Source organism: Nilaparvata lugens, chromosome 3 (assembly GCF_014356525.2).
Source record: "Nilaparvata lugens isolate BPH chromosome 3, ASM1435652v1, whole genome shotgun sequence".
NCBI classification, from domain to species: Eukaryota; Metazoa; Arthropoda; class Insecta; order Hemiptera; family Delphacidae; genus Nilaparvata; species Nilaparvata lugens.
In genome coordinates this window covers 16,006,844-16,034,020 of record NC_052506.1, presented here as the reverse complement: position 1 = coordinate 16,034,020, position 27,177 = coordinate 16,006,844, and the positions used below count along the sequence as shown (strand labels likewise).

The window sequence follows — 27,177 nt, the reverse complement described above, 5'->3', positions numbered from 1 at the left end:
TTGTAGTACCTGAACTGAGAAGAAGGGTCCGATAATGTGAACGGTAGTCTCCTCGTCCTGGGGTGGCGGACTGGCGGCCTGTTCTGGAAGCTTGATGATGCTGCCAGTGACTCGCTGCAACTCGCGCACATTCTGGCCTCCCTTGCCGATGATACGGCCCACCTGGTTGCTCGGCACCATTATCTCCACGGTCAGTCTCACGTCATCTGTGCCCGGAACGAAGCCTTCCTCTCGCATCTTCTCGAAAATCAAATACTGAGCCTGCAAAGCAAAGCAAGCACATTCATTGCCACTTATGCTCTTCATTGGATACTCGTACATTAAATGGAATATGTTAATTCACCAATAAATACATTTCAATGTACATTAGATGTCGTTAAGGCAGTGCAAAGGTTGAAAATAAACTTTCTACTGGTGATATTTTTCAAAGTTATTTGACTTGTATGTCATCAAGCTATCAAACAAACTAAAGAAGTTTTCTCAGAAAAACATTTTTTCCGACCATTGCTTTTTGAGATTTGTGCGCCTAAACTTCAATTTTTTGAGACAGAACATTTCAAGTTCGACAAGAGATAAATCCATGAGATTCAGAGGATAAATTCTTCATGGTTGTTTGATTTAACAAAACAAAAATGTTTCGAAAATATTGATTTTTGAGAAAGTTATTCAATTTACTAAAATTGACCAAAAATAACTCAAAAAATGTATTTTTGGTCATTTCTTGGTAAATTGAATAACTTTATTAAAAATTGATATTTTCAGGAAATTTCTGTTTTATTCAATCATCAATACCATAAAGAATTTATCCACTAAATCTCATGGATTTATTTCCTACCGTATTTGAAATGTTCTGTCCCAAAAATTTGAACTTTAGGCGCTCATATCTCAAAAAGTAATGATCGGAAAAAATTTTGCCTTTGCACAGCCCTAAGAATAGATAGCATCCAGTTATCAGGGGATCTGGAACCTGTCAAAAATCTAAATTTCTAGTAACATTTTTATAATTTTTCACATAAATAAAACTAGTTTCTAAAAACAAAACTGAAAAATGACTCAAAATAACATTTGTTAATGTAAAAAAGTATAAAAAGGATACAAGTTATTTCTATAATTAAATAAAATTATTATTATGTTGCGGTAGACATCCATATTAAAAAGTCAAATTCCTCATAAAATTTTCTTCCAGAAAAGTAATAGTAATCATTCACGATAAATATGGTGACTTGAAAGATATAAAATTATATGAATGTTATTTGAAAAAATCTTGTATAATATATATTATATTCTCTTTAAACGAATTACTCATTTTATAGCATTTCAGTTTCTAAATCCTCAAAATCACTGAGCAAATGATTCCAGAGAATAAGCCAGACTTGAATTTGTCACAATAACTAATTTTAAGAAACTAGTTTCCGTTGTTACGCCATCCTCTGTCTCTAGTGAACATGATATTACTGAAGGACTAGTTTCTCAAATTTAAATATATAAGCGGTTGCAAAAATTTTCAAGTAGTTTTTTCTAATGAATATTTTAATAAAATCCACATAATATACAGGTTTTTGGTTTAGAAACTGAAATTATTGACTTGAAACTGCTTACAACAATATCATTCATAGTTGAGAATGATATTGTAACTATCAATACATCAATAAATAAATATCTGAATTGTACCTACTAGTTGAAATGAAGAGTTTCAAGATTCTCATTTCAACTGTGTAAATTTGTAAATGAATTAACTCACCTTCCATTGCGATTCTGGCGATCCAACAATTGTTACTTTCCTCTCCTGAGGTTGTTGGTCAATTTTATCGGAGTCGATGGGAGCGATTTTCACTGAGGCACCACTGAATCTGATCATTTGTCGAATGTGTGAGCCCTTGGTTCCAATGATAGCTCCTACCGCATTATTTGGGATGTACAGGTAAGTGGTCTCCTGAAAGCAACAAAAAATACTTGAAATAACAAATAGATTGAATTTGGCACAATGCTCAATTTTTCATGATATTGTCGTTTTACTTGTGTTTGTTAATTCAAGTTGAGTCATTTAATTCTAGATAAAACTTTGCTGATTGCTCTTCTGCTAGATTGCTACTTTTCATCCATCAAAATTAAGACGAGTTGATGAAAAAACATGACTTGTATTATCACTACTCAAAGGAATGACCTTACAACTGCATTTCTACCGTGTGGTTTATAAAGCCAGTATCTTTTCCACTCGACTACGGCCACACCTCAAACGTATGTGAGAAGGTGAATGTTCTCAAAACCATATTGTTGCATGTAAATTTTTCCGTATAACCAGCTTAACTTTGAACTTTCTGAATTGTGTAGCTTACACATTATCGTGGTTAAGTGGACATCACTGTCCAAACTTCGCCACGACATCAAATAAAAGTCATTCTATTCAAATCATCTACCTATTAGTTAAAAAATAATCCCATAGTACCCTTTTTATATAAAAAAAGAAAAAATGTAGAAGTTTTTTTTAAAAAAAAAAGGGTACTATGGGATTATTTTCCAACTATCAAGTAGCCCTAATGAAATACGTTATTAGTAAACATTTCACCTGTATAACATACTTCTAGCTTTTCTGAATTGTGTAAAATACATATTTTTTGACGTTAATTATCCACTGTAAGATATTCTATTTCAATAAATGTATTTCTATCCATATCTGTACTAGTGTGATCGAGTGCCTACGACATGGTGGAAAGTATTATATATTAGTAGTTTTCCAGTTATAAATAAATAAATTTATAAATTTATTTATTTATAATTTTTACAAAGTAGCACTGATTGGGAGAGAAAAACTAAGGATACTCCTTGTAATATTTCTCTCCCAAATTTAGATAATATTTTAAAAGTCCGAGACAGGGTTATGGTTTCACTTTTATAAAATTTAGTCCATTTTCACTAAAAAAAAAACACCGAAGACTAAGAATTTTAAATTTCGATGGTTAAAAACAGAATAAAAGACAAAAATATCACACTCAAATCACTATAAATTGGAACATTTTTGCGTAAAGAACATTTTTATCTTATGATAGTTTATATTTATAGTAATATTTCTTCTATGTTTAGTTTTTAATCATCTTAATTTGAAAATCTACTTTGTGAAAATACTTGACTGAAAATTTTGTGAATTGAAGAACTAAAAGACATCCTATTTCGGACTTTGTGTTATCTAAATTTGGGAGAGGAATAGCACAAGGTTACCTTATTTTTCCTCTCCCTATCATTTTGATAATGTACTTATTGTATAGATGAATAAATAAAATTTGGCATTTTGTGACCGGACCCCCAAAAGTACTAGTACTAGCGTGACGGGGTAGCGTACTGTGCTTACCACAGTACCGTCATTGAGAAATGTTTTCCTTATTAATAGTTTTTTACTCATGATAGTTTGACATCTTGAGAGGCCCGACTCCCCAAAGTACTAGCGTTTTGAGGTGCTTACCACAGTGTCGGAAGCCTGGGGCGGACCGGCGGGCACGGGGGGCGGGCCGGACTGGTAGACGGGTGGCGGATATGGCGGGGGCGCCGAGCCATAGATGGAGGCCGGATATCCGGAGCCACGAGCCGAGTAGCCACCTCCCATGCCAGACGTGGCCATCATCGCCATCGGGTGAAGGCCGGGGAACATCATGCTCTGTGGGGCCATCGCCTGCAGGTCGTTCTCGTAGCTCTGGCGCAGTTTGGCACTGATCATCGACTCGGCCTTTGACATCGACTCGATTGCGCCCTTCACTGTGATTATGCGCTCCAGGTTGAAGCTGTTGATGTCGTTTATGCTGCAACACAACACCCACACACACTCAAGTCTCACCAATTGTTATAGATCGATTTTATCACTACTATGAAAATTAAAATTGAAATAAACTTTAATTAGCTATTGAACTATATACGTAGTTGGAAACAACTATAATTTTTCCAGTTTCTTCTCTACAAAATCAAACAAAATTATTCATCCTTCTGTCTCTTACAGGGTGGCCACCCATTTTGAAAGAAAAATTCATGAGTAGTTCCCGGTTTTCCAGGTAGAGAATCCGCGGTATTTGAGGAACAAGATACATTCGTAATGAATTTATTATGGAAATCTTCAGTTTGAACCTTCCATGACGAATTGCGAATAGCATATTTAAATTTCCAAATATTGATAATATTTTTAACATGAAAAGAATATCGATGTTTTTAGATATTTTTTTTTCGGTTAGGTAGTTCAAAAACATTGCCAATTATTATTGCTAGCCATCAAGTATTTTTTTATTTGAGTTTGTTACTGTACACTTATTTACTATATTAATAGAAATTTATGAAAAAATCATGAGTAATTAGAAAAATTCATGTAATTCAGTATTTTTCCCGGTGAGTAAAATCATTAGGAATTCAGGGTTCTCCCGGTTTTCCCGGTAAGTGGCCACCCTGCTCTTAGTAACTGAGGTGATTTTAGAAGTTTGTGTTAGCTTTTTTTTAATTTTCAAATATTTCCATGTAATAGTTAAGTGCAATATTTGACTTCTTATCAGTTTTCAATCCACAGATGGAAATAAATTAGAAATTGAATTTGTTCAAATGCTAATTAATGAATAATTATTATTAAACGGAAATCCTAGTTGAATGCTGTAAATCACTTCGAAGACTTCTGCTTCTAATACCATTTAATTAGGATTTTACTTTTAATAAGTTTTCAATCTATTTTAATTCTAAATATTGGTTTATATATTTCTGAACTCAAAATTTGATTCGAATTGATGAAGTGTATCAGCATAGCCTACTTCTATCAACTTTCGTAAAGGAAACAGTTTTGTGCTAGGACTGTGTATCCCTTTCTGATCATTTGTATATTATTTGTGTATTATTGAATGTGAATAAGTAAATAAATAGCCACCAATAAAAATACACGATTTACTGACATTTATTTGAAGAATAAATTATTCAACATTGTGTGAAATAGGGAAACTTAATAGGTCAGCCAGACATTACCAATTTAAATATTACCAATGAGCAATAATATTGTTCTATTTCCCATAAATTATTCACAAATGATTATGGGATATAAAAACACAAAGCTGTTCTGAAAAACATTTTCCTTGTGTGTTGAGCTACTTTTCTATGTGTTATTTTAATATTACACATATAAACATTGGATTCAATATTCAACACCCCAGCGTTCAATCAAATACTGCAATTGGTAATAGTTAAGTTCATCATGCTTTATCTTGATAATTTCAATATTATGTGCCGCATTCGTTCTTGTATATTATGAATTTATCACGGAGTTCATGATAATACAATACTTCAAATACGAGTGATAACTTAAGTAGGTTTAGATTAACTTGAAAACTACTTTTTAGCAAACTTGAAAACGTTTCTATTGAAACTCTACAATCACTGTTATGCTTAGTTAATAGTCAATTCCAATCATCATGAAATATTCAATGCAGGATTCAAAACTCCCACCGCAACCTGATATTTATAACTGTGTAGCAGCTTAAAAAACTTTGAAAAGTTTCAACTACATAAACTGAGCAGTGAGAAAGGAATGAATGGAAATTCAGTAGCTGTGAATGGAGACCAAAAAAATGGGATGATCAGTACCTATTTACATTAAAACATTAAGAATAGTCCTGAACCTTAGTGTGAGGGCGATGAAACTGAATTGAAACATCTCAACTGTATCAAAATATTTTTAATTCTATTCTATTAATCAATATTGATATCTCCAGGATTAAAATGAATGATACATTTAATACTTGAATTATCAAACGATATAATTCATTCTAGTACATCTACATTCAACCCTGAATCAGTGTCCTAAATCATGAAATCAAAGTATTGTCAAAAAACGTCGAAACCCGAAAATGAGTATCTAATCATTTCTCATAAAAAAACTGAGTTCTCATTAATCTCAAATTATTTATATGAATATTATGCAAAGAATAGCTGGAAATATTTTACAATCCTACTTGTAATACTGTAATAGGAATTATATAAAACTATTATACATATTTAATCTCCAATACTATATGAACTTTGATAAAGATAATTATTATTATTGAATGAAAAGTTGCAATGACAAATTTATATTATTTGCATAACGTTCGCAAATATGATTATCTACATGTTATATTAATAGAGATATAAATTTCAGATTTATATTAAAAGTAGCCCTAAAGAAAAAATACTATATTAATAGAATATCTATTGAGAAATTACTATTATCAATCTTAGAAACCAACCGTATAATTTATTCTACACCTAACTTCTAGGCATTCACTATATTAGTAATAAAACTTTTATTTAGTAGAAAAATCAGCATAAACGTTATCAAACTACTGTTGACATTTTCCTATATCCAACAGTATGTCAGCAAAACATTTTCAGAAAAGGAAAGAATGATTATTGCAGGGCGAGGTAAAAAGCATTTTCAAAACAGCGAAGAAATAAAAGCAGTTCTACAGGTATGGCAGGAAGGGGGGATCACATAGGAAACCCATCTAATGGACAGTCAAAAAGCAGAGCAAAGGTTCCACGGCCAATTATCGTTCAACGCAAACTACAGACCAAATTTGTTAAATCTTAGCTACTTCTTTCCAATTATAAGTTCTTATGTAAACTGCCAGCCAAACAAGTGATACCGACACCGTTTTTACCAAATATTCAAGCATCAACTGTCTGTGGGTGGATCACAAGAGTAGTCAGTCATTTTGCGTTTGAAATTAGGGGGAATAGATATTGGTTTGAGAATCAGATTAACGATCGAGACATGCATTTTCCAGTTGAAATGGATTTGTACCAATGCAGTGCATGGGATTGGGAGTCGGAATATAAACATTTGCTCACCTTGTTTTTAAATGGGATACTTTAGAAATTTAGACTGAGCAAGTGAAAAGTTGAACGATTGGAGGAATGCGCAATGTATAAACAATGAATGGAGGGCAAATGAAGTAGAGCGAGCTTGTGATATAGGTATGAATGACTGGCATGAATTTAAAGGAATTAATGCATTTTTGCCTGAAACCGGAGCTTGATTGTGGCAACTCTAATCAGCTGAGACAAGCCCCAATAACATGTTGAAACACGTCTAGATATTCCAACAAGAGAATTTAGAGCAACTACAGATACGTTTTGTGGTGATAATGCGGATACGAAAACGGCACACATCAACAAACAGGAGAAATACCTTTGGCCTTGGTGTGAACAGCAATAGTCTGGTAGATCAATGCTGAAAGAAAAACCTTGCTTTAAAATTTAATTCGACTAAAAAACAAAACAAATAATAAGTGGTTCAAAACTTATATTGAGTAATAAAATTGTATTTGGATTTAGAAAAATGATTAAATAATTGAGAAATTACCTTGAAACGGTGATTTTAGTGTCAGTTTCTTGCATGATTCTCTTGATTGTGTTTCCTCCCTTTCCAATAATGCGACCAATCAAGTTATTATGCGCCAAAACCTTCAGTGTGATCTCACTGTAAAAAAGGAAAGCATGTCATTATAGAAATACAGGCAAGATTGAATTAAAATATATAAATTCAATTGAAACAAACACGAAACCATGTAAGTTTAAATAAGATTCACCAATAAATATAAAAATTCCATTCAATTTTAAAAAGCAAATTAATAAAATGTGATTAGTTTAGAATAGTTTGGAAACATGTATAGAATTTTTGTAGATAAAAATCAAATCATTGATCAATTAAATTTATCCTACATACACATTCTCAAGTGATCTTAAGAACTGAAAGATGTGATACCAACTAATGATAAATGAAATTTACATTGAATGTTTCAATTTTGTTTGGCAGATGTGAGGAGCTAGTGATAATCTACTAATCAGCTCATAATAATAAATATAATATAGACACTTTGATTTTATATTATTTTAATACTAAGCCACAAAGCCTTATTTCGAGAACTCAAAAAATGCATTGTGATAAAGTTTTAGTAAGAACTTTTATGTATAAATAATAAATATTGAAGAAATTCTCAAGTAAATAAATAATAGAAAAAGGGTAACAAATAGCGATAATAGTTAGCAATTTTTTAAAGAAGGTTGTAGAATATACAAAGAAAACTCATAATTTTATCATTGAAAACAGAGATTTTAGCTAATAAAAATTGAAGTGTAACTTCTGCTGGCAGATCACTCAACATACATGCAAAGTGAAATCTTTGCTCGATTGTACGCCATACGCTACTATAAATATCACCAATTACTGTATCAATGAGAAAATGACGCCGCTTTTGAATGACGAAGCTTTAAATAAGCTGCTCGCAATCTCACTCATAAGAGTTATGTTTAATAATGAGCTTCAATCAGGATTGATTGAAATACTGGTTATCTCTTGACCATGGGAATTCTGTATAATAGAGAATGCAGTAACTATAAGAATTCAATTTTCATCGGTAGATACACATTGAACATAGTTTATGAAGAAATTAAAATGTGACAGTTCTAGAGAGTTTAATTCCTTGAATAAACTTAATTCATTTATCTACTTTGAGAAAGAGTAGGAAAATCTCTAAAATGAGAACAACCTGAAATTACTACATGAGTGGATAAAAAACAGAATAACGGAATTCAATACAAAACTCCTCAAGCTCGATACAGAAATCATGAATGAGTAAAATAATGTCTCAACTAATTCAAATATGAGTTGAGATGTGTAGAGGTTCCATTTATATTGAAATAGAAAAGAGTGTAAGGCAATAATGCATGAAGTCAGATCAAGAACACTTAATTTATTTTGAACACAAAAAGATAGTTATTTCTATTCACTTTTCTGTATAGTGCAACTACAGGGCTATATTCTATTAAAATAAAATAGAAATATCAACCATGAATAAAATCTAAAAAGGGTACTGGATGATATTTGTATTTTATTTGAAAAACATTTATGATTTCTTCAATAATTTGATAGCGAATTAATAATATCGCTCACATGTTTCCAGTTCTCAACATAATCTTGAGAAAGATGTGACATAATTTGTTCAATAATTTGTTAGCGAATAGTGTGAAAGTACCCTTTGTTGGTGTTGTTAGCCTCTTGCTGCATGACTTCCAGTATCCTCTTGCAGGCATTTGTGCAGTTGTCGGGGTTACCATAGATTGTGATGGCCTTTTCTAAAGAGCCAACATTGTCCTTACGGTGAACATCCACTCTGCAACAGATGTAGCATCAAAACTCAAGTCAATTAATACTTGATAAGGTAATAATATTTGACACCAAGTAACTATGATTATGCACAAACCTTATAAGATTTGAATCGATTTATCTCCATTAAAGCATTGAGTTTCGTTGAAAAATAATATTTACCATTTCTTATTATGTATGAATCTTGTAACAACTTGAAATTCATAAGCTTCCCACTTCATGAAAATTTTCCTATTTCAAAGTTAGGAGTTTGCTCCACCTCTTCAGCTATATAGGCTATCTTGCTTTTTACAATACTTTTCTGTTTTCAATGTCATTAAAGATTTATAATTACTGTATCATTGAAAACTTTACTTCATTCGTGTAAAATACATTTCATTTAAAATATAAGAAATGATCTCCGATTAAGCTCTAATGATTCTCTAATACAGATCACTAAATCATATCATCCCTATTCTATGAAATAGCATGGAATCATCGTAAATTATCTTAGCTCTTACAAAACGAGTTGAAATCGTTACAACTAGGCCTACTCAATTGTTGAAACATTTTCTTAATCAAATGATTAGAAATTCAAATAAATACGTTTGAGACAAATCCAAATGAATTTCAATTTGGATATACAAAAGAGCCCATAAGTCTCCCATGAGCCTAAGCTTTTATAACTCAGCTAAGCTTTTATAATGACTCACGGCCCTTATGTGAGCCCTTAGTAAGAAGCGAGTTATATAAACATGCTTCAGTAGTGACTTTCAGTCCATCCTATAAATTGAAAAAAAATCACCTTCACTAATATCCAGCTGTTGAGAAAAGCGATGTGTGAATATAGGTTCAATGGTCCATAATTGCCCTAAAAACTGGGCCTATAAAGCCAGTTACACACACATCGATTTTTGAACGTTTATTTTTTGCCGTCTTTATGAATTCAACCAGACTGAATGGAACTTAACAAGCATAGTCTGTTCGACTTCATATGTTCAATCTGATAGAATTCAAAAGGTTGGTAAAAAATCTCCCAAATCGATGAGTGTGTAACTCCTATCTGTCACCAGATTGAACGGAACTTTAGGCTGTTCGGTACACTTTTTTTAATTGGATAATCTTTTTCAGTATAATTGTTAAGATCACTATAAGAGTGAAAAAAGTGGCAACTAAAATTTTTAAGTGGTCTAATAAGCGAGTTATGGGTTGATGAAAGTGCTAACTCAGTTTTCTTTCCAGATCATAAAAGGTTTCGAATTTTTCATTGGAGTTTTTTTAATACATTCAGTACATCATTGGCTTTGTTCTAATATGTTTTTTATACGATATGTATACGTTTTTTCACGATTTATGCCAAAATAAACAAGTTATCGAATTAACAAAAAATGTTACTTATTTATGAAAGACATGGTGAACAAAATGTTCTAGTTTGGAAAGATACATTTTTTGGATTTTTAAGAGAAGTACTGTTGTTAATATTAGTCGGAACCGTTTATGATCTGGAAAGAAAACGGAATCTGGAAAATTAGCACTTCAACAACCCATAACTCGCTTATTAGACCACTAAAAAAATTCAGTTGCCATTTTTTCTCACTCTTATAATGATCTTAGCAATTATATTGAAAAAGATTTGAATAAAAAAAGTGTAGCGAACAGCCTTAACAAACATAATAATAATAATAATAATAGTAATAACTTTTTATTGTCAAAAACAATGTATAAAAAAGAAATTATAATTAATAATCAATAATCTAGAGACTACGCTAATATAATAATTGATGAATCTTATGATTATTATATACCTACATTTTATGGTAATATACATTCCCTTGACAACAAATACTCACATGCAAGGGAAGCTTCCCTGTAAACATAATCTGTTTGACATCATCTGTTTAATCTAATAGAATTTTCAAGGGAAAATCGTACGTCCCAAAATCGATGTCTGCGTAACTGGCTTATCTGTCATTACTCCCTTGTCCACAAGTCTGAGAAGCTCGTGAGCATCATACTTGGCAAAAAAATGTTGTATGGTGTTGAATGGAAGAGGACTGGAGTAGTTAATTACCTGGCTCTGGTCTGCTGTGTGATCTGTCGGATGGTGGACCCCTGTCTGCCAATGATGGCTCCGACCATGTCGCTTTGCACAAGAATGCGCAGTGGAAAGTCGGTCTGGCGTCCGCCTGTGCCGATTATGCCTGAAAACGCTCCCGCCTGGCCGCGACCACCCCTCGCACCGCCGCCTCCGCGGCCTCCGCGACCGCCTCTCTCCATCGCCGGTTCCGCTTTCAACGTGTTACCTTCTATCTCGAACCCGTTCAACTCTGATAGTGCTCTGCAATCATAAAAAATTTCACTTAATTCTTACATAAGCCTACATATTTTCATATTCATATTTCAAATTCATTTCCATACAAATCCTTCACTTATCTGTACTTTTCAATATAATTTATAATCTTTTTTCAAGTTGTTTTTAAAGTATTTTTTCTAATGTTAGTTTGGTGAATTTTGTTTTGAATACGAATTGTACTTGTCTTATTGTGATGTTAAGGGTGCATATTTGGCTTTTTATCTGTTGCTCCCATTGTGAAATAAATAAATAAATTCTCCGCAAATGAACACACACACACAAATTTTGAAATTCGTCAAAATTTGGGAGGAAGCGGTTGAGGACTGCACCAGTTTTTCTCTTCCAATCATAGTATTTATAATTGTGAACAATTTATAATAATAAATTCGAATTTGAATTACTCATTGCCAGTACAACAATAAAATTGTTTGGCAATCGTCACATATTACAAAACAAAAAAAATCACAAAAATGTCATAAAAACACTTATCAGCCAGCCAGTCCTTCAATTTTTTCTTGAGCTGCATTCTATTGTCAATGTTCTTAAGATGGTGTGGCAGGGAGTTGATCATTTTTTGGCTCATATGAATTGGATTTTTCTCGTAGAACGATGTCCTATGTTGTTGTATTCGATTCTAAATAAATTCTAAAGAATTACTAGTGCCCTTAATTGTATTATTTTATTCAACTTCAAGACACAATTCGTTATACTTATTTATTTTCATTTTCTTGAACTACAATTGGTAAAATTGGAGTATTGAGTGATTAAAAAAGAAAGAAATTCGAGAAGAAATAAGGGGTGTAACTAATAATAAAAAACTCATGTTTGACTCAAACAATGAAAGGAATATTTTTATTCATTCAAAAAACTGTGTCCCAAGTACAAAAGTAATTCAGATTCTCTTTTTCATTCTATTTATTATATTTCTCCCACTTTCTAAGATTTAATTAGTAATTTTACTAAGAAACCGGAAAACAAAAATTTAAGGAACAAACCAGTATGTGATTGTTGCTTTTTAATATGCTTGCTTGTGGTTGAGATATTCTCTTACTGAATTTCAATGATTAAAGATGGAATTTATAAATTTATTGAATTCACTCAGTTTCTCAAGAATAGAGATATTTGAAAATCAAGAATGCTAAGTAAAAATATCAAGACCTACTACTCATGAGTTTTACAGTAATTGTGGAATGTGATACACGATTTCATAAACCCATATTCCATCTTCAACTCGTATGATCAAATTTCAAATCTAATAAAACATTCCATTATTTTTTATGATACAGGCTGGTTAGAATAACATTGAAAGCTGTAATTAGATATTTTTCATCTCAAAATTATCACCATTATTAATTCAAATGTTTATTTGCTTTTTAATCTGCATAGATAGATTAATGTTAAAATGAATTTTAAAATACTAAAACGATAAAATATGGTAAAAGGAAAAATATTGAAATCTATCCAAGAGATAAAAATCAACTCATACCGCCAGCATAAATAGTGCTAAAATCAATTAAGATAAAGGAAAAAGTCAAGCTGTCCGCTTCATTCGTTATGAACTATTGGACAGATTTGAATGGAAATATTATGAGTCAACACCACTGTTATTTTGGAATATTCAATTGAGGGCTGTCAATAATATAAAAATTTCACTGAGCACCTGAGGAAAGTAGCATCAATTCAAATTGTTAATTTTGAAAACCTGAACCATATTCCCACCTAATCTTGCATTTCAGCAAGAAATTAAAACCATTTATTGCTTTCAAATCCTGTACAAGAAAATTTACAAACAACTTTGCAAAATCAGTTGAAAATCAAGCATCAGGAAACTAATTGACCGAGCGAAGTGAGGTCTAAGATTCAAGTCGACGGTTTGGCATTTCTCTCAATGTTCTTAAGATGGTGTGGCAGGGAGTTGATCATTTTTGGCTCATATGAATTGGATTTTTCTCGTAGAACGATGTCCTATGTTGTTGTATTCGATTCTAAATAAATTCTAAAGAATTACTAGTGCCCTTAATTGTATTATTTTATTCAACTTCAAGACACAATTCGTTATACTTATTTATTTTCATTTTCTTGAACTACAATTGGTAAAATTGGAGTATTGAGTGATTAAAAAAGAAAGAAATTCGAGAAGAAATAAGGGGTGTAACTAATAATAAAAAACTCATGTTTGACTCAAACAATGAAAGGAATATTTTTATTCATTCAAAAAACTGTGTCCCAAGTACAAAAGTAATTCAGATTCTCTTTTCATTCTATTTATTATATTTCTCCCACATTCCAAGATTTAATTAGTAATTTTACTAAGAAACCGAAAAACAAAAATTTAAGGAACAAACCAGTATGTGATTGTTGCTTTTTAATATGCTTGCTTGTGGTTGAGATATTCTCTTACTGAATTTCAATGATTAAAGATGGAATTTATAAATTTATTGAATTCACTCAGTTTCTCAAGAATAGAGATATTTGAAAATCAAGAATGCAAATTAAAAATATCAAGACCTACTACTCATGAGTTTTACAGTAATTGTGAAATGTGATACACGATTTCATAAACCCATATTCCATCTTCAACTCGAATGATCAAATTTCAAATCTAATAAAACACTCCATTATTTTTTATGATACAGACTGGTTAGAATAACATTGAAGGCTGTAATTAGATATTTTTCATCTCAAAATTATCACCATTATTAATTCAAATGTTTATTTGCTTTTTAATCTGCATAGATAGATAAATGTTAAAATGAATTTTAAAATACTAAAACGATAAAATATGGAAAAAGGAAAAATATTGAAATTCATCCAAGAGATAAATATCAATTCATACCGCCAGCATAAATAGTGCTAAAATTACCTAATTAAGATAAAGGAAAAAGTCAAGCTGTCCGCATCATTCGTTATGAACTGGACAGATTTAAATGGAAATATTATGAGTCAACGCCACTGTTATTTTGGAATATTCAATTGAGGGCTGTCAAATATAAGAATTTCACTGAGCACCTGAGGAAAGTAGCATCAATTTAAATTGTTAATTTTGAATACCTCAACCATATTCCCACCTAATCTTGCATTTCAGCAAGAAATTAAAACCATTTATTGCATTCCAATCCTGTACAAGAAAATTTGCAAAATCAGTTGAAAATCAAGCATCAGGAAACTAATTGACCGAGCGAAGTGAGGTCTAAGATTCAAGTCGACGGTTTAGCATTTCTCTTAATGTTTATATGTAGCGCATTTACGGTGAAACGCGGTAATAGATTTTCATGAAATTTGACAGGTATGTTCCTTTTTTAATTGCGCGTCGACGTATATACAAGGTTTTTGGAAATTTTGCATTTCAAGGATAATATAAAAGGAAAAAGAAGCCTCCTTCATACGCCAATATTAGAGTAAAAATCAGACTGTAGAATTATTCATCATAAATCAGCGAACAAGTGATTACACAGATGTGTGGAGAAGCCAGTCTATTGCTGTATTTCCATAAGGTCTGTAGTTTCAATCAAGTACTTGTGGATAAGATACTGCGTGAGTTCTACTGTTCACAGAACTACTAGTTATATTATTAATTAATTTGTTAACCAACGATTCGCATTATAGAAACCACCATGAAACTAATGAAGTAGAAATTATTTGTAATTAGATGACATGACAAATATATTCTACTGATTTCTTGACAGTTCATGAGTTCAAAATGACAGTTAAATTCGAGGATAAAATTGAAGCACTTGAATGAACTTGAACTGGTGTTGATTGATAAAAATTCAACAATAAAATTACGTAATGAAGAATACTATTAATGTAGTAGACAGTTAGTTGGAAATAAATAGATTGGATTATCAACATTAAAATGATAACAGTTCAGTGACCAAAGGCCACGAATCCAGACAGCTAATTCATTCAAACTGTACATCAATGTCCACAATGTGACATTTTTATTTAAAGCATTATTCGAGAGTTCAAGTGTGAGTCATGATAGAGAAGCAGAAATGAATGTTTCTGTATAAATTCTGTAATTTCATTCACCTTCTCAAGTTGGAAATTTATTTTTTAAAAATTATACAACTAGGCCTACTATAAACTATTTTATTGTAGACATAAACTCTTATTTTCAATTGTTTTGTCAGGGTAATGTGACGATTTTATTAATTCATTATTCTTAGTAATCTATGAGAATTCAAAAGTGATCAATTGAAAAAAATTACATTTCTAATAGATGGAGATTCATTAGCTGTTATAATCCGAATATAAGGCTATATATTGTCAAACTAGATTTATTGAAAATCGATATATCTTGTTTCTAATAAACCTGTGGTTTAACAATAGGCACAGTGGCATATTTCTATTTAGTATGGATAACTACCAGAATATCACCTCCACAACTACTAGAGTGTTGTTATATTATTTATCATCGTACCGCATTCTCAGTAGAGGCCATTTAATTATAATTAAAGTTGAATTGTTTTTTTTTAGATTACGTCCCAAGGACTCTAGTTATGGAGTATAAGACAAGTCGGGTCAACATAATAAACACTAAATGCCGGTTGCACAAAAGCCGGTTAAATTTTAATCGTGATTATCCCACGAGAACCAATCGGGGAAGCAGTCTTATCAAAAAGGCCTTCTCTGATTCTCGTGGAATTAATTACGGTTCAAAATTTAACCGGCTGTTGTGCAACCGGCCCTAGTTTTATATAAGTTTAAACAATAAAACTACCGTTGAAATTACATTTTAAATACTGTATACAGAATTGTATTAATAAGAGATGAATGATAATTGTAATAGAAACCATGTGACTATTATTTCACATAATTTTGATTGATTTAAATTTAGAGAAAGGTGGTATGTACTGACTGTTGGGCCTGTTGCTGTGTTGCATAACTGATCTGGACGGTCTGAGGTTGGCCTTCCCGTTGACTGAGCTTCTCGCAATTCTGGAATGGACCAAAAGGCAGCAGGAATTGTTCCAATTCTTCTAGGCCGAGATGGGACGGCACGTTGCTCACTACTATCTTCCCGTTATTACTGCAACACACAAACAAAAACAACTATTAGCATTTTTTTACAAAAAAAAATATAGAAAATTAAGAATTCAAAGACGTAGGTATTCAATAAATTCTAGAACAATGATAGAGTAAAGTTGTTGAATATAATCCATGTAATTGGAGATCAATAATAATTTAAACGAGTTAAGAAAGTATCTAGACAATTTTCACAACATTTTATTCATAAACAATAAATTGATGAAATATTGATTACCTCATTGACCATAAATTATCATACACTCAATTGAATGAGTTTGTAATTAGATATTTCCAATTCAAAGTCAATGAGCATAACTTTTTATATTTGTAATTCTCTACTACTTCCCCACTTAATTTAATTTCATTTCATTTATTTATCGTCACATTACATCAATTTTTGAGTAACACTCATTTGACTGGTGTAATGTCAATACTAGAACAAAATTATATTTAAAAGACCTGATTCTAACTTCTTGAAAGTAAAATAAATAAATACACTCTATGATGTATCTCATCAAATTCACATGGAAATGAAAGTCACAAAAAGTTAAGTTACACTCTACAGCCCCTTTTCACAAATTAAAATTCGGCAGCAGAGTATAAGGCTTTCTCTACTAGCATTTTTCTGACTGTTAGTTTAAATTTGTTTATTGAATCTAGAAGATCTGGTTATTATTACAATAAAAATTATTATAAAATATTACTTAGGGGGATTTAAAACCTTATCAAGTTTTATTTGGGAAACCCTTCATTAAACCGTCTTTATTTTGGGGAATGAGTTACATTTCAGTTCCAAATCAAATTTGTTTTAAAAAAAATAAGCTTTAATTTGGTCACATCTGGAAATTTTTGTTTTTTCTTGGGTACAAGCCTGTTTCAGTTTGTTGGTGATCGACTTTTGTAAGAGACTGTATACAGAAAGAAGAACGAGTTTTTGAACCCTTCTGAATGAAAAACGGGCGAAGAGTTGGAGTGATGAGTGTGTAGAGGTTTACGCACTCACACACTTACGCTTCAAGGTACTTCCGGGGCAGTAAGGTCTTACTGTGAGTAAGATCGGCACAAAGAAATTCGTCCCTTATCCTTCCCTAACTACTTTTGTCTCACATCCAGAATGTCTCATCCTGTCTCTTTTCCTCCTATCACTATCTGCGTTGCCCAACATGCTTTTCGCCATAACTCCTTCTCTCTCGCGACAAAGAGAGCCTGTTCCCTCCTGTTTTACTTTGACCCACTTGCTCACTTTTCATCCCTCTCTAAACTACCCTCACTAACGCAAACAACACAGCATCAATAATACGGTTAAGGTAGTCCTTTGCATCGTGAAACATACTAATAGGCATATACCTGCCAAACAGCACCACTATACACCAAACTATACCGTACAATCCAAGCGTTGCAAAACTACTAGTTCCATTCACTAATTAATGAGGTTGCAAGATTTTATTTAAATCAGCATAGCTGAGGCACATTATTCAAGTCCAACAATACCTACACAAACAAGATAAAGAGACAACAGAGATAGAACAAATTTGACCAGCGAAGAAAATTTCGAAAATTGGGAAATATCACATAGACACCGATATAATAATGATGAATAGGTGAAACATATCTCCTACCCAGCAATTGATTGGTCCAGCGATTAGCTTGATATCAAATCTATTAGATTTCATCGTATAAGATCTAGCTACATGTAATTGATCTCATCAAATATTTCAAGTAGGCCTAATGGTGAAACTATCATTCATCTAATTCAATATTATACGAACAAAGATTTGGGAATTAGAACGAGATACATAGATAAAAGCCAATTACAATCATCAACGTTTCAAAATTACAAAGTTTCTGAGTAGTTTGGAAAATCAATAATTAGAAGAAATCTTACGATGCATACTCACATAGATAACGGAGGAGAATTATTGCTGTGCTGATTTTGAAAAGCTGGATAGAATACTTTATAATACCTCTCCTGGCTAGGCTAGAATATATCAAGCTACTTTAACAATTATGTATTCAAAGACATAATTTTGAAAGAAAATTTCAACTTCTCTGTCACTTCGACAATTGCTCAATTTCTATCAAATAATACTGCTATTCATCCAGGAGGTGCCCACAGGGAGTGTTTGCACGCAGATTGCGTCCTTGAAATAATTCTTGGGAAACACTCAAAATCAAATATTGGAGAGTCCAAAAAAGTTCAGCAGTGATTGGAATGACTACTGTCGAAATTTTTTTATACAGGGGTTGGAAACTGATTTTTTTCTAAATTTAGGGGGTGGGGTGCGTGGATCCATGAGCTTTGGTGGGATGTCACCCCAGGTTGATAATTATACAGCTAATAAACCGGATAATAGTTTGTAATTATTGGCAGAAATAAAAAAATTACAACATATTAGAAATACATAATAAAAGCAATACCAATTTTACAACATGGGAAAATACTATTACAAAATAAAATGAAATGCCAATTGAGTATTTGCATCTCGAGGTACTAGACCTGTTTGAACTGTTCTAAATTATACTAGTATTTTTCAAGATGCTGAACGATATTTTTCAAGGAGAAAAAATCAAGTAACAGAAGTAATTTAAAAAGTGTGGAAGAGCAGACATGAAGCAGAGAAACGTAGTCGTGCTAGTTGAAAAACCTTATCTCACATTGAAATGAGATAAGTCACTCATGGGTGGGGACAGACCGCATTACCAGCAGCTGGTAACAGCTAGCAGTAAAGATAAAGATAAAAGCAGGCCTGGTCGCTTTATTATCACTCTTGAAACAGCCATGTATGTACTGCGCTGGGGAAATAATGTAGTAGTATGGCACTCAACTATAGTTATCTCTCACATTAGCTTTCACCTTTCAACGCCTGGTTTCAAAAATAATTATGATAATACACTCAAAATTCAATCGACATGAGTAAGGAGAAATCGTTCGTGATTATTGAAATGACTAGAGGCGAAAAAATATCAGTAGAACGAAATACAACATTTAGTGGAGCAATGATCAATTATACTGATTTTCGAAAAATAAAAAAATTGAAGGAAAAAGCTATGAAGATTACACACATTATTTCGTAGATATTGTTGTTCTTTAATATTTTAGGATAAATGGCATCTCAAAATTGCAGTTCTACGAATAAGAAATTAATTTCCTTCCCCCCATTAAAGCTGTGTGTGTTAAAAGAAATTAAGTTATCATTATTTCATAGATATAAATTGTTCAGAAAATATTATAGTGGAATATTCCAGCAATCTAACTGCACATTGAATTGGAACCTTGCTAAAATGGTTAGTTTTGTAAATTTTTAACGGAATTTGCTAGATTATTATCTCTTGAAGTAAATTTTTAAAGGTCATGGAACTCTGGTATTGTAGATTTTTGAATCAAAGATGGTAGAGCTGAAGAAGGAAAAATAAAATCATTTTACAGTCATTCTTTGAAAAAATTAATTCTGGGCTCTTAACAAGCTAACGTGCCTTACTGATAATAGGCTTGTATGTTAAGAATAGTCTGCCGTGGAAGTTCATGCTTTGGTGAGAGGGTATGCCATATAAAATTAGATAAGAATAATTGACTGTCAGCTCAGGAATTGTGAGTCACACACATGTTGGGCTTAGCTTGCTAAGCTCATATCTATGCGTAAATGCATTATGTCTTAAATAGCCTACATTTTAATGTATGAAAAAATATAAGAATAATGAAGCGTACAAGAAAAAATAGTCCATTTTACTTGCGGTGATCGTTAGAATTGATTGAATACTGTTAAAAAGGTGGTAAATTGGTTGCACGAATGATATTACATCGAGAAATTAATAGCATGTGAAATTTCGGATGGATTGAGACATTAAACTATTCTCTACATGAGTAAATAAAGAGCCTAAATAAGTTGATAAATTGGATAGGAAATCCTTTAGTAGAGGATAATGATGACACGAAAGCTGCTTCCGGCAGTGGCAGTGGCTCTGTCGTCCCTCCATCATTCATCATGCACTGAGAGAGCAGCTGAACTCATGAATGGAGTTGTAGTGGAGAGCTGTAGTCGAAAGCATAGCAGTCAAATATGTGAGGGAGCGGCCCATACTACGGCATGGCATTCCTCAGTTATATGAGTTTAGATTGTGGCCAAGTGAGTAGAGGAGCATAGGAGAGAGACAGAGCGATTGCCTACTTAGCTGCTGGGTGAAGGAAGGAGTTGGTGACTGACTTCTTGGGAACATGACTCAGACTACAAATGAATTGAACTTCAGCTCAATACTGAACACATGGGCAGTGACAGACTGTGAAGCTCGCTCTTTGTCACCAACTAAATGGCAGTCTGAGAATACTTCACTAAATTCGTCATACTGAGGGAACGTTACAATGAAACATGTGCTTTGAATTTGACAACATTTTTACACATGAAGACTTACTGAAAATTAAATATTAAAGTTTAATAAATGAATTTGTGTCCAAATAATGCAAGTAAAACCTTTAGATCAAGAAAATTATGCTTCTCTATAGGATCATCAGGATAATCCACTTAGCTACACTGAGGTTTAAACTGTATTCTGAATTGTGGTCTAGTTGAAACGTTCCCCGAGTATGGAGTATACTTGTAAACTCAAATGAAGATGTTGATAAAAAGATTTCAATTTAATGAAACTTTATATCAAGTGAAGCGTACCCTTTGAAAAAAGGGAAGCTAATTTCTGGTTTATTCAAGCAGTTATAGATGAGTAATAATGATAGATGATATGAAAATAGATGAGTAATAATCCTCCAATTAGAATTGGTAAAACTATAAAAAAGTTATAATGAAAGTACGAGATGTAATAATTTCTCATTCCTAGCGATTTCTACCTCTTTTCCTAGAACCTATTTATTCAAGCAGTTATATTTATATCAAGCAGAGACGTGTATATTTCTATTCCTACGCATTTCTACCTCTTTTTGTACAATCTTAACAATATTTTCAAAGCAGTATTCCTTAGAAGCTATTTCCTTAGGATCTTCTCTGACAAGACCATTGTTTAGTACACAACTATTTCGGAGGAATACTACTTTTGGCAACAGACAATACTTTTTTAATAAATCGTTCAATAGACTATGAATGTCAAATGTAACGATGGTAGCAGTCACCACCCTAACGTGGTATTACCTTATTTCCTTGTACTCTATGGCAAGACCTTATAGTACAAGACCGAAACAATATTTTTTGAGGAAAAAATACTTCAGTAAAAGACAATACTTTTCTTATAAATGAGCTCTTGTTCAATAGACGACGAATTGACGATAGTAGCGGTCACGTGGTAGAACGGTCGATTGGGTGGCAGGTGGATTGCCGGGGGTGGTTCAAGTGGCGGGATGGGGGGGTAGTTGAATAGGATTAGCGAACGATAAGAAAACGCGCCGTAAAAATAGCGTCAGACGGCTGCGACTACAACGGGCAGTGACCGACCGAGCCACGAGACGATCAATAAAAATGCAGCGACACAGTGTACTGTGTACGTGCGTGCGTTCGGCGCTTTTTTCACGCTGTCGCTAGTTGCGTAACGCGGGTGCGGTTCGCTTCCCCCGTCACCAGCCCAATGCGCGTTTTTTTACATACGTTTTGATATTTTTGGTAAAGTTGCTGCAAGTTGATTGATATCTGCATCAAACTTCTACAAGGATCAACCCTGATGAAAATTAAAATCACATGTAGTCTAGTTACACACACATCGATTTATGGACGTACGATTTTTTGCAGTTCATCCAAATTCTATTAGATTGAACATAACTTGGTAAACATATTATGTGTATCTGAAAACATTGTGTGTTTGTCAAGTTCCATTAAATCTGGTAGAATTTAAATGGTCAGCAAAAAGTCATACGTTCAAAGATCGATGTTTGTGTAACTGGCTTAAGATGATCTCTTTGGAGAAGTGGAGAAAAATAGTCAGATTCTCCAAGTGATTGAATTTGATTTGATAAATTGGTGAGATGGATCAGAATCCACACTGATATAAATAACAAGTAATGTTAGCGATAATTATCATGTGGGATCTGGGAAGCAATTAAAATCAAATGTAGGACGATCTCTTCAGAGTGGAGAAAATATTAAGATGATCTACTAGATTGAAATTGATGTGAGTACTACAGTGGGATGGATGGGAACTCAATTTGAAAAATAATGTTAGCGATTTGTCAAATAATTTTCAAGAGCGATCTAATCTTTACAGCACACAACGATGTACTGTAAATCGTTTATATTTTCACAGGGAAAAATTATGAGTTCAGAGATGAGTTACTGCATTAGATAAAAACAAGATCAGCATTGGAACATTCATAAAAAATATGAAATATGAATCTTATACGTCTATATTCAATAAAAGTAAATTCGTATGGCTTTTGTTGGTGGGGAGTCCCTTGCGGGAAGGTCCCACCGCCTGAATATATAATTTAAGCCGTCAATGGGCCTTACGACTGTCATACTTCAGCCGGGACCGACAGTTAACGTGCCCATCCGATAACACGGGAGTGATCTGGTTAAAAAACTTTTGGTATTGAGAGGGTTTGAACCCGGGATCTCTGTGCTGCTACGCAAGCACTCTATCCACTAGACCACGGATCACTCCTCTATATTCAATATTGTCGAAGGATTGAGATTCTCAATAGAGGTTCACATTTACATGTTTTGCAGTAGTTTATATTGTTGGAGAGTATACACTTTTCAAGTGTGAAACCAATGCTACAATTATACAAGATCATCTTTGCAGTTACAAAGTTTGGAAGTTACTGCAGTCTGAACCAAGTGGTTTAGTGTAGAGTTTGCACAGAGAACCCTGAATTCTTTCAGCCTTATTCATAGAATTTGGATGAGTAATTGGTAGTATGACCAGGAAATACAGCTAGGATGCCTTTACAAGTTTCAGCAATGAGTCATACTGCAGAACATGACGTAATGCAGAGGCCTCGTCACTAATAAAATCAGTGGGTAACAGTTTTAACTTTCAATACAATCCATGATTGATTAGAATGTTCTCTCAAAGACTTTATCACTCTATCATTTATCTCTTCAGTTCAAGAAGTTCTAGGAATACAGCTTTACTACAATAGGCGGATTCTTTATGAGCAATTCCTTCAAGGTCTTATCAAATCCAAGGTTATACGAAGCAGCATAATCACGACTCAAATACAGAGTGCCAACTTGATTAAAACTTCGATATTGCTTGCAAATGAACCAATTTAATAATAGAAAAAATAAATCTCCAGCTAGTGCTGATTATACCAGATGGTGCTAATATGCCAGAAGACATTTTACGTAAAATATTTTATAAAATATGAACCTTCTAACATTTCGGTGTTCATAATGTGAGTACCGAAATTATAGTTCACTTTGTGCACAGGTGTAATGAATTTTTCGTTACAAGAAATGTATATAATTTCAATATATTCTTAAAATGTATGTATAATGTCAATCTACTCGTGCTTTAAATTCTTCTGTAGTTCAAAAGAATTCCTATAAAATGTGTAATAGTTATGTGTATTCAATTAATGTTAAAGTATTAAAATGATTTTATAAATATTTTCAATACTTCAACATTAATTCACATTAGTGTATTTCAATTAATTTTAAAGTATTGAAATTATTTTATGAATAATTTCAATACTTTAACATTAATTGAATACACACAACTATTAAACATTTTATAGAAATTCTTTTGAACTACAGACGAATTTAAAATACGAGTAGATTAATAAGGTTTCAATGATTGGAAAAATTTCATCAAGTGAAGAAAATTGCTCCTTAATTTGAGCAACTATTATTTCCTCTTCCTAAACAATAAAATACTGTTCAGTTCATCAATAGCCGCAACCAATACAAACTAATCACACACCTCATCAATGAAGAAAGGCATTGTAATTATGGAGCTTCTATATAATTATCACATACGTTTATAAAATCAGGACTGACTTAGAAACAAAACAATTGCTCTAAAAAACTGACAAATAACAATTTCACCAATCATGCACGAAATAGCCCTATTCCATTAATATTGTTCTCTAAAGGTCTATAGGCATATCAACAGACAACAGGAGAAATCCAACCTCAATATTCTGATTGGCGTAACAAGACAAAAAAGTCCATTGTCGTTAGAGCTGGCCGTAACCTGTCAAAACAAGTTGAAATATTTAGGTAAGTAATTTTTGTTGCACTTATAAGCTAGTCGGGAATACGGCAGCACCGGCAATGAAACAATGCAGCCAGGGAGCAAGAGAGGACAAAAGACTCCCCTTCTGACGGTGCCGAACAAAAAACTGCACTGACTCCCCTACACAGAAATGATGACCTTGTGTGCAAATACCAATATCAGCTAACTGTGACCCGTTATGTGCATAATGAACCTAAATATAAAACAGCCTATTAAAAGAAAAACAAAAACTGCTTCAATGGGTTGCCAACCAACAAAAGCGCAAATATGGCACTCACTGAACCGGCCGTGCTCCAGTGCGTAAGCACTATTCCCTGCTTTATTATATTGAGGGAAACAGACCACTCAGCCGTGACGACATCCACCGCAATTGCTTCACACGGCTCACCCTCAAATTCGCATGCTCGTAAAAATTGTCATTTTCATTGAAATTGGTACTGAGACTGGTACTGGTTGACAGAAAACAGTGGTATGCTTTCACAATCCTAGCAATTGAATGGTAACGGTCCACCAAGATTGATTACTATTCTCCTCCATCAACCCTTTCAATGAATGCCAGAAAAATGTGGTATCTAATAATGTTCTCAATAAGATAAGACGATGAAAACCCACATTTGAAGAGGATGGCATTACAACATATCACATCTGATAATTTAATTACTTGAGATTTTGATATTACAATCTGTATCACTGAAATGTATTAAAATATTAGACATCAGTAGAAATTTGAGGTAATGAGATTCAACTAATTGAAGAGTCTTGAGATATTGTCAATAATCCACTTTATTCACGTCTCTTCATTTATGGAGAAGGTCCACAACATAAATATCATTTACTATATCAGAGATTCATCTATTTTGATCTTATTTTGTGTGTTTTTGTTTTTGAATGAAGCTATCCTTACAAAAATCAGCATCATCAGTCTTTATCCCTTATCTTATTCATACGTTGAAAATATTCCGGCTCGCAAGTGTTGGGTTCGGTATCATTATAGATTAATTTCAAGTGTTCCCCACCTAGCTCAGAACTTGGGAACTAACATGAGAATATTCTTCATTGAACGAACTTGATTATACCATTCCCATTCAATTACCCCTGGAATCCTGAGTCAAAATATTCAGTTTAGGTTATCAATGCTATCATTATGATACCTGGAGTCAATAGAATAGCTGTAAGGATCAAAAACGATGTAGTATTGTTTATGCATTTGCATATGCTGACCTGTTGGGTGTTGGCATAAGTTTGACCTTATAAATTCAAAAATTAATTTATTTCGCACAACATATTATTACAAAACATTGTACCGGCTAAAAATACAAAAATAAAAAATACTAATGAAAATCCACTTTGAAAAACAACTTATTTTATAAAAAATACTAATGAAAATCCACTTTGAAAAACAACTTATTTAAACTTTTTTTTTTGTTTTGCTTTAGAGGACAAAAACGTAAAACGAAATAAAGAGGGGCACACCTAGGCATTATTGGAGTCAATAGCATACCGATAAAGATAAAAAAATGTAGTATCCTTTATGCATTTGAAAATGCTGACCTGTTGACATCAGTTTGACCTTGGAGAAATTTGAAACGCAAGAGGCAAAAGAGGAGAAAGAGAGTGTGAGAGAGAACAGTGCAAGAGAGACGCGATGGAATGGTAGTGGTCGGTGGGAGGGGGGCTGGATGCAGTTTGCAAATGCATTTGGCGAGCAGAACAGCATTCTACAACAATGAATGCACGTGGATTCCAAGTAACGGAAGAGGTTGAGTAGGCGCAACGGGAAATGGCCAACAACGCCGCTGACTACATCCGAAACGTGAGAACCGACAACACAAGCTCCACCACTCATCATGCAAAACGAAAACTCCAAGCAATTTTGACAATTTACAATAGAAAGATTAGTTCCAAAGGTCCATGTGTAAGCATTGGATTACATCGCAAGGAAAATAACAATAGGACGGTATGCAAAAAAAAACTGTAATTTACAAGCATTTTTTTACAAAGTAAACGGATTCCAGTAGATAGTTCTAGACAATCAGAGCTATGATTTTTTCAAAATGAAATCTGAATTGTTACTCACTCAATTTAAATAATTAACAGTCACATAGACTGTTCGGTTGAACGGGAATATCAATAAGTGACTAATAAACAAAAACAGCTACTAAAACAGCTGTGCTTAGTGAGAGAAGTTGTGTGTATTTTTGGGTTCAAAATTTTATAAAATAACTTGATTAATTCAATATCAAGTGATAATTGAGTGTTATTTAAATATAATTTGGTGTTTTAATTTCTATAAATTCAAAATGTTTAGCTTGTATATATTTTTGGACGGAAATTGAACTTGAACGTTTTACAGTAGAAACATAACCTATTTTTTGGACATTTTACTAATTTATCAAAATTTGGGAATGGAATAGATTTGGGCCAAGCCAGTTGTTCCTTCCTAATCATATTTATGTGATTTGTGATTCTATCCACAAATAAA

General features: G+C 32.8%; 1 protein-coding gene across 5 annotated transcripts in view; it reads right to left on the bottom strand.

The window, feature by feature from the left end:
* The window catches only part of LOC111049927 (insulin-like growth factor 2 mRNA-binding protein 1), a 54,989-nt gene that overhangs the window by 8,339 nt on the left and 19,473 nt on the right, over positions 1 to 27,177 (bottom strand). For 3 of the 5 annotated variants that reach the window (XM_039423039.1, XM_039423042.1, XM_039423043.1), the window contains 8 exons: positions 16,354 to 16,524; positions 11,211 to 11,477; positions 9,030 to 9,167; positions 7,358 to 7,474; positions 7,184 to 7,225; positions 3,458 to 3,791; positions 1,742 to 1,933; positions 10 to 261 (listed from right to left, as the gene is read on the bottom strand). In XM_039423039.1, the coding sequence (XP_039278973.1) occupies positions 10 to 261; positions 1,742 to 1,933; positions 3,458 to 3,791; positions 7,184 to 7,225; positions 7,358 to 7,474; positions 9,030 to 9,167; positions 11,211 to 11,477; positions 16,354 to 16,524 (1,513 nt within the window). The remainder of the gene's footprint in view (positions 1 to 9; positions 262 to 1,741; positions 1,934 to 3,457; positions 3,792 to 7,183; positions 7,226 to 7,357; positions 7,475 to 9,029; positions 9,168 to 11,210; positions 11,478 to 16,353; positions 16,525 to 27,177) is intronic. The other 2 variants (XM_039423040.1, XM_039423041.1) reach the window with 2 other exon arrangements.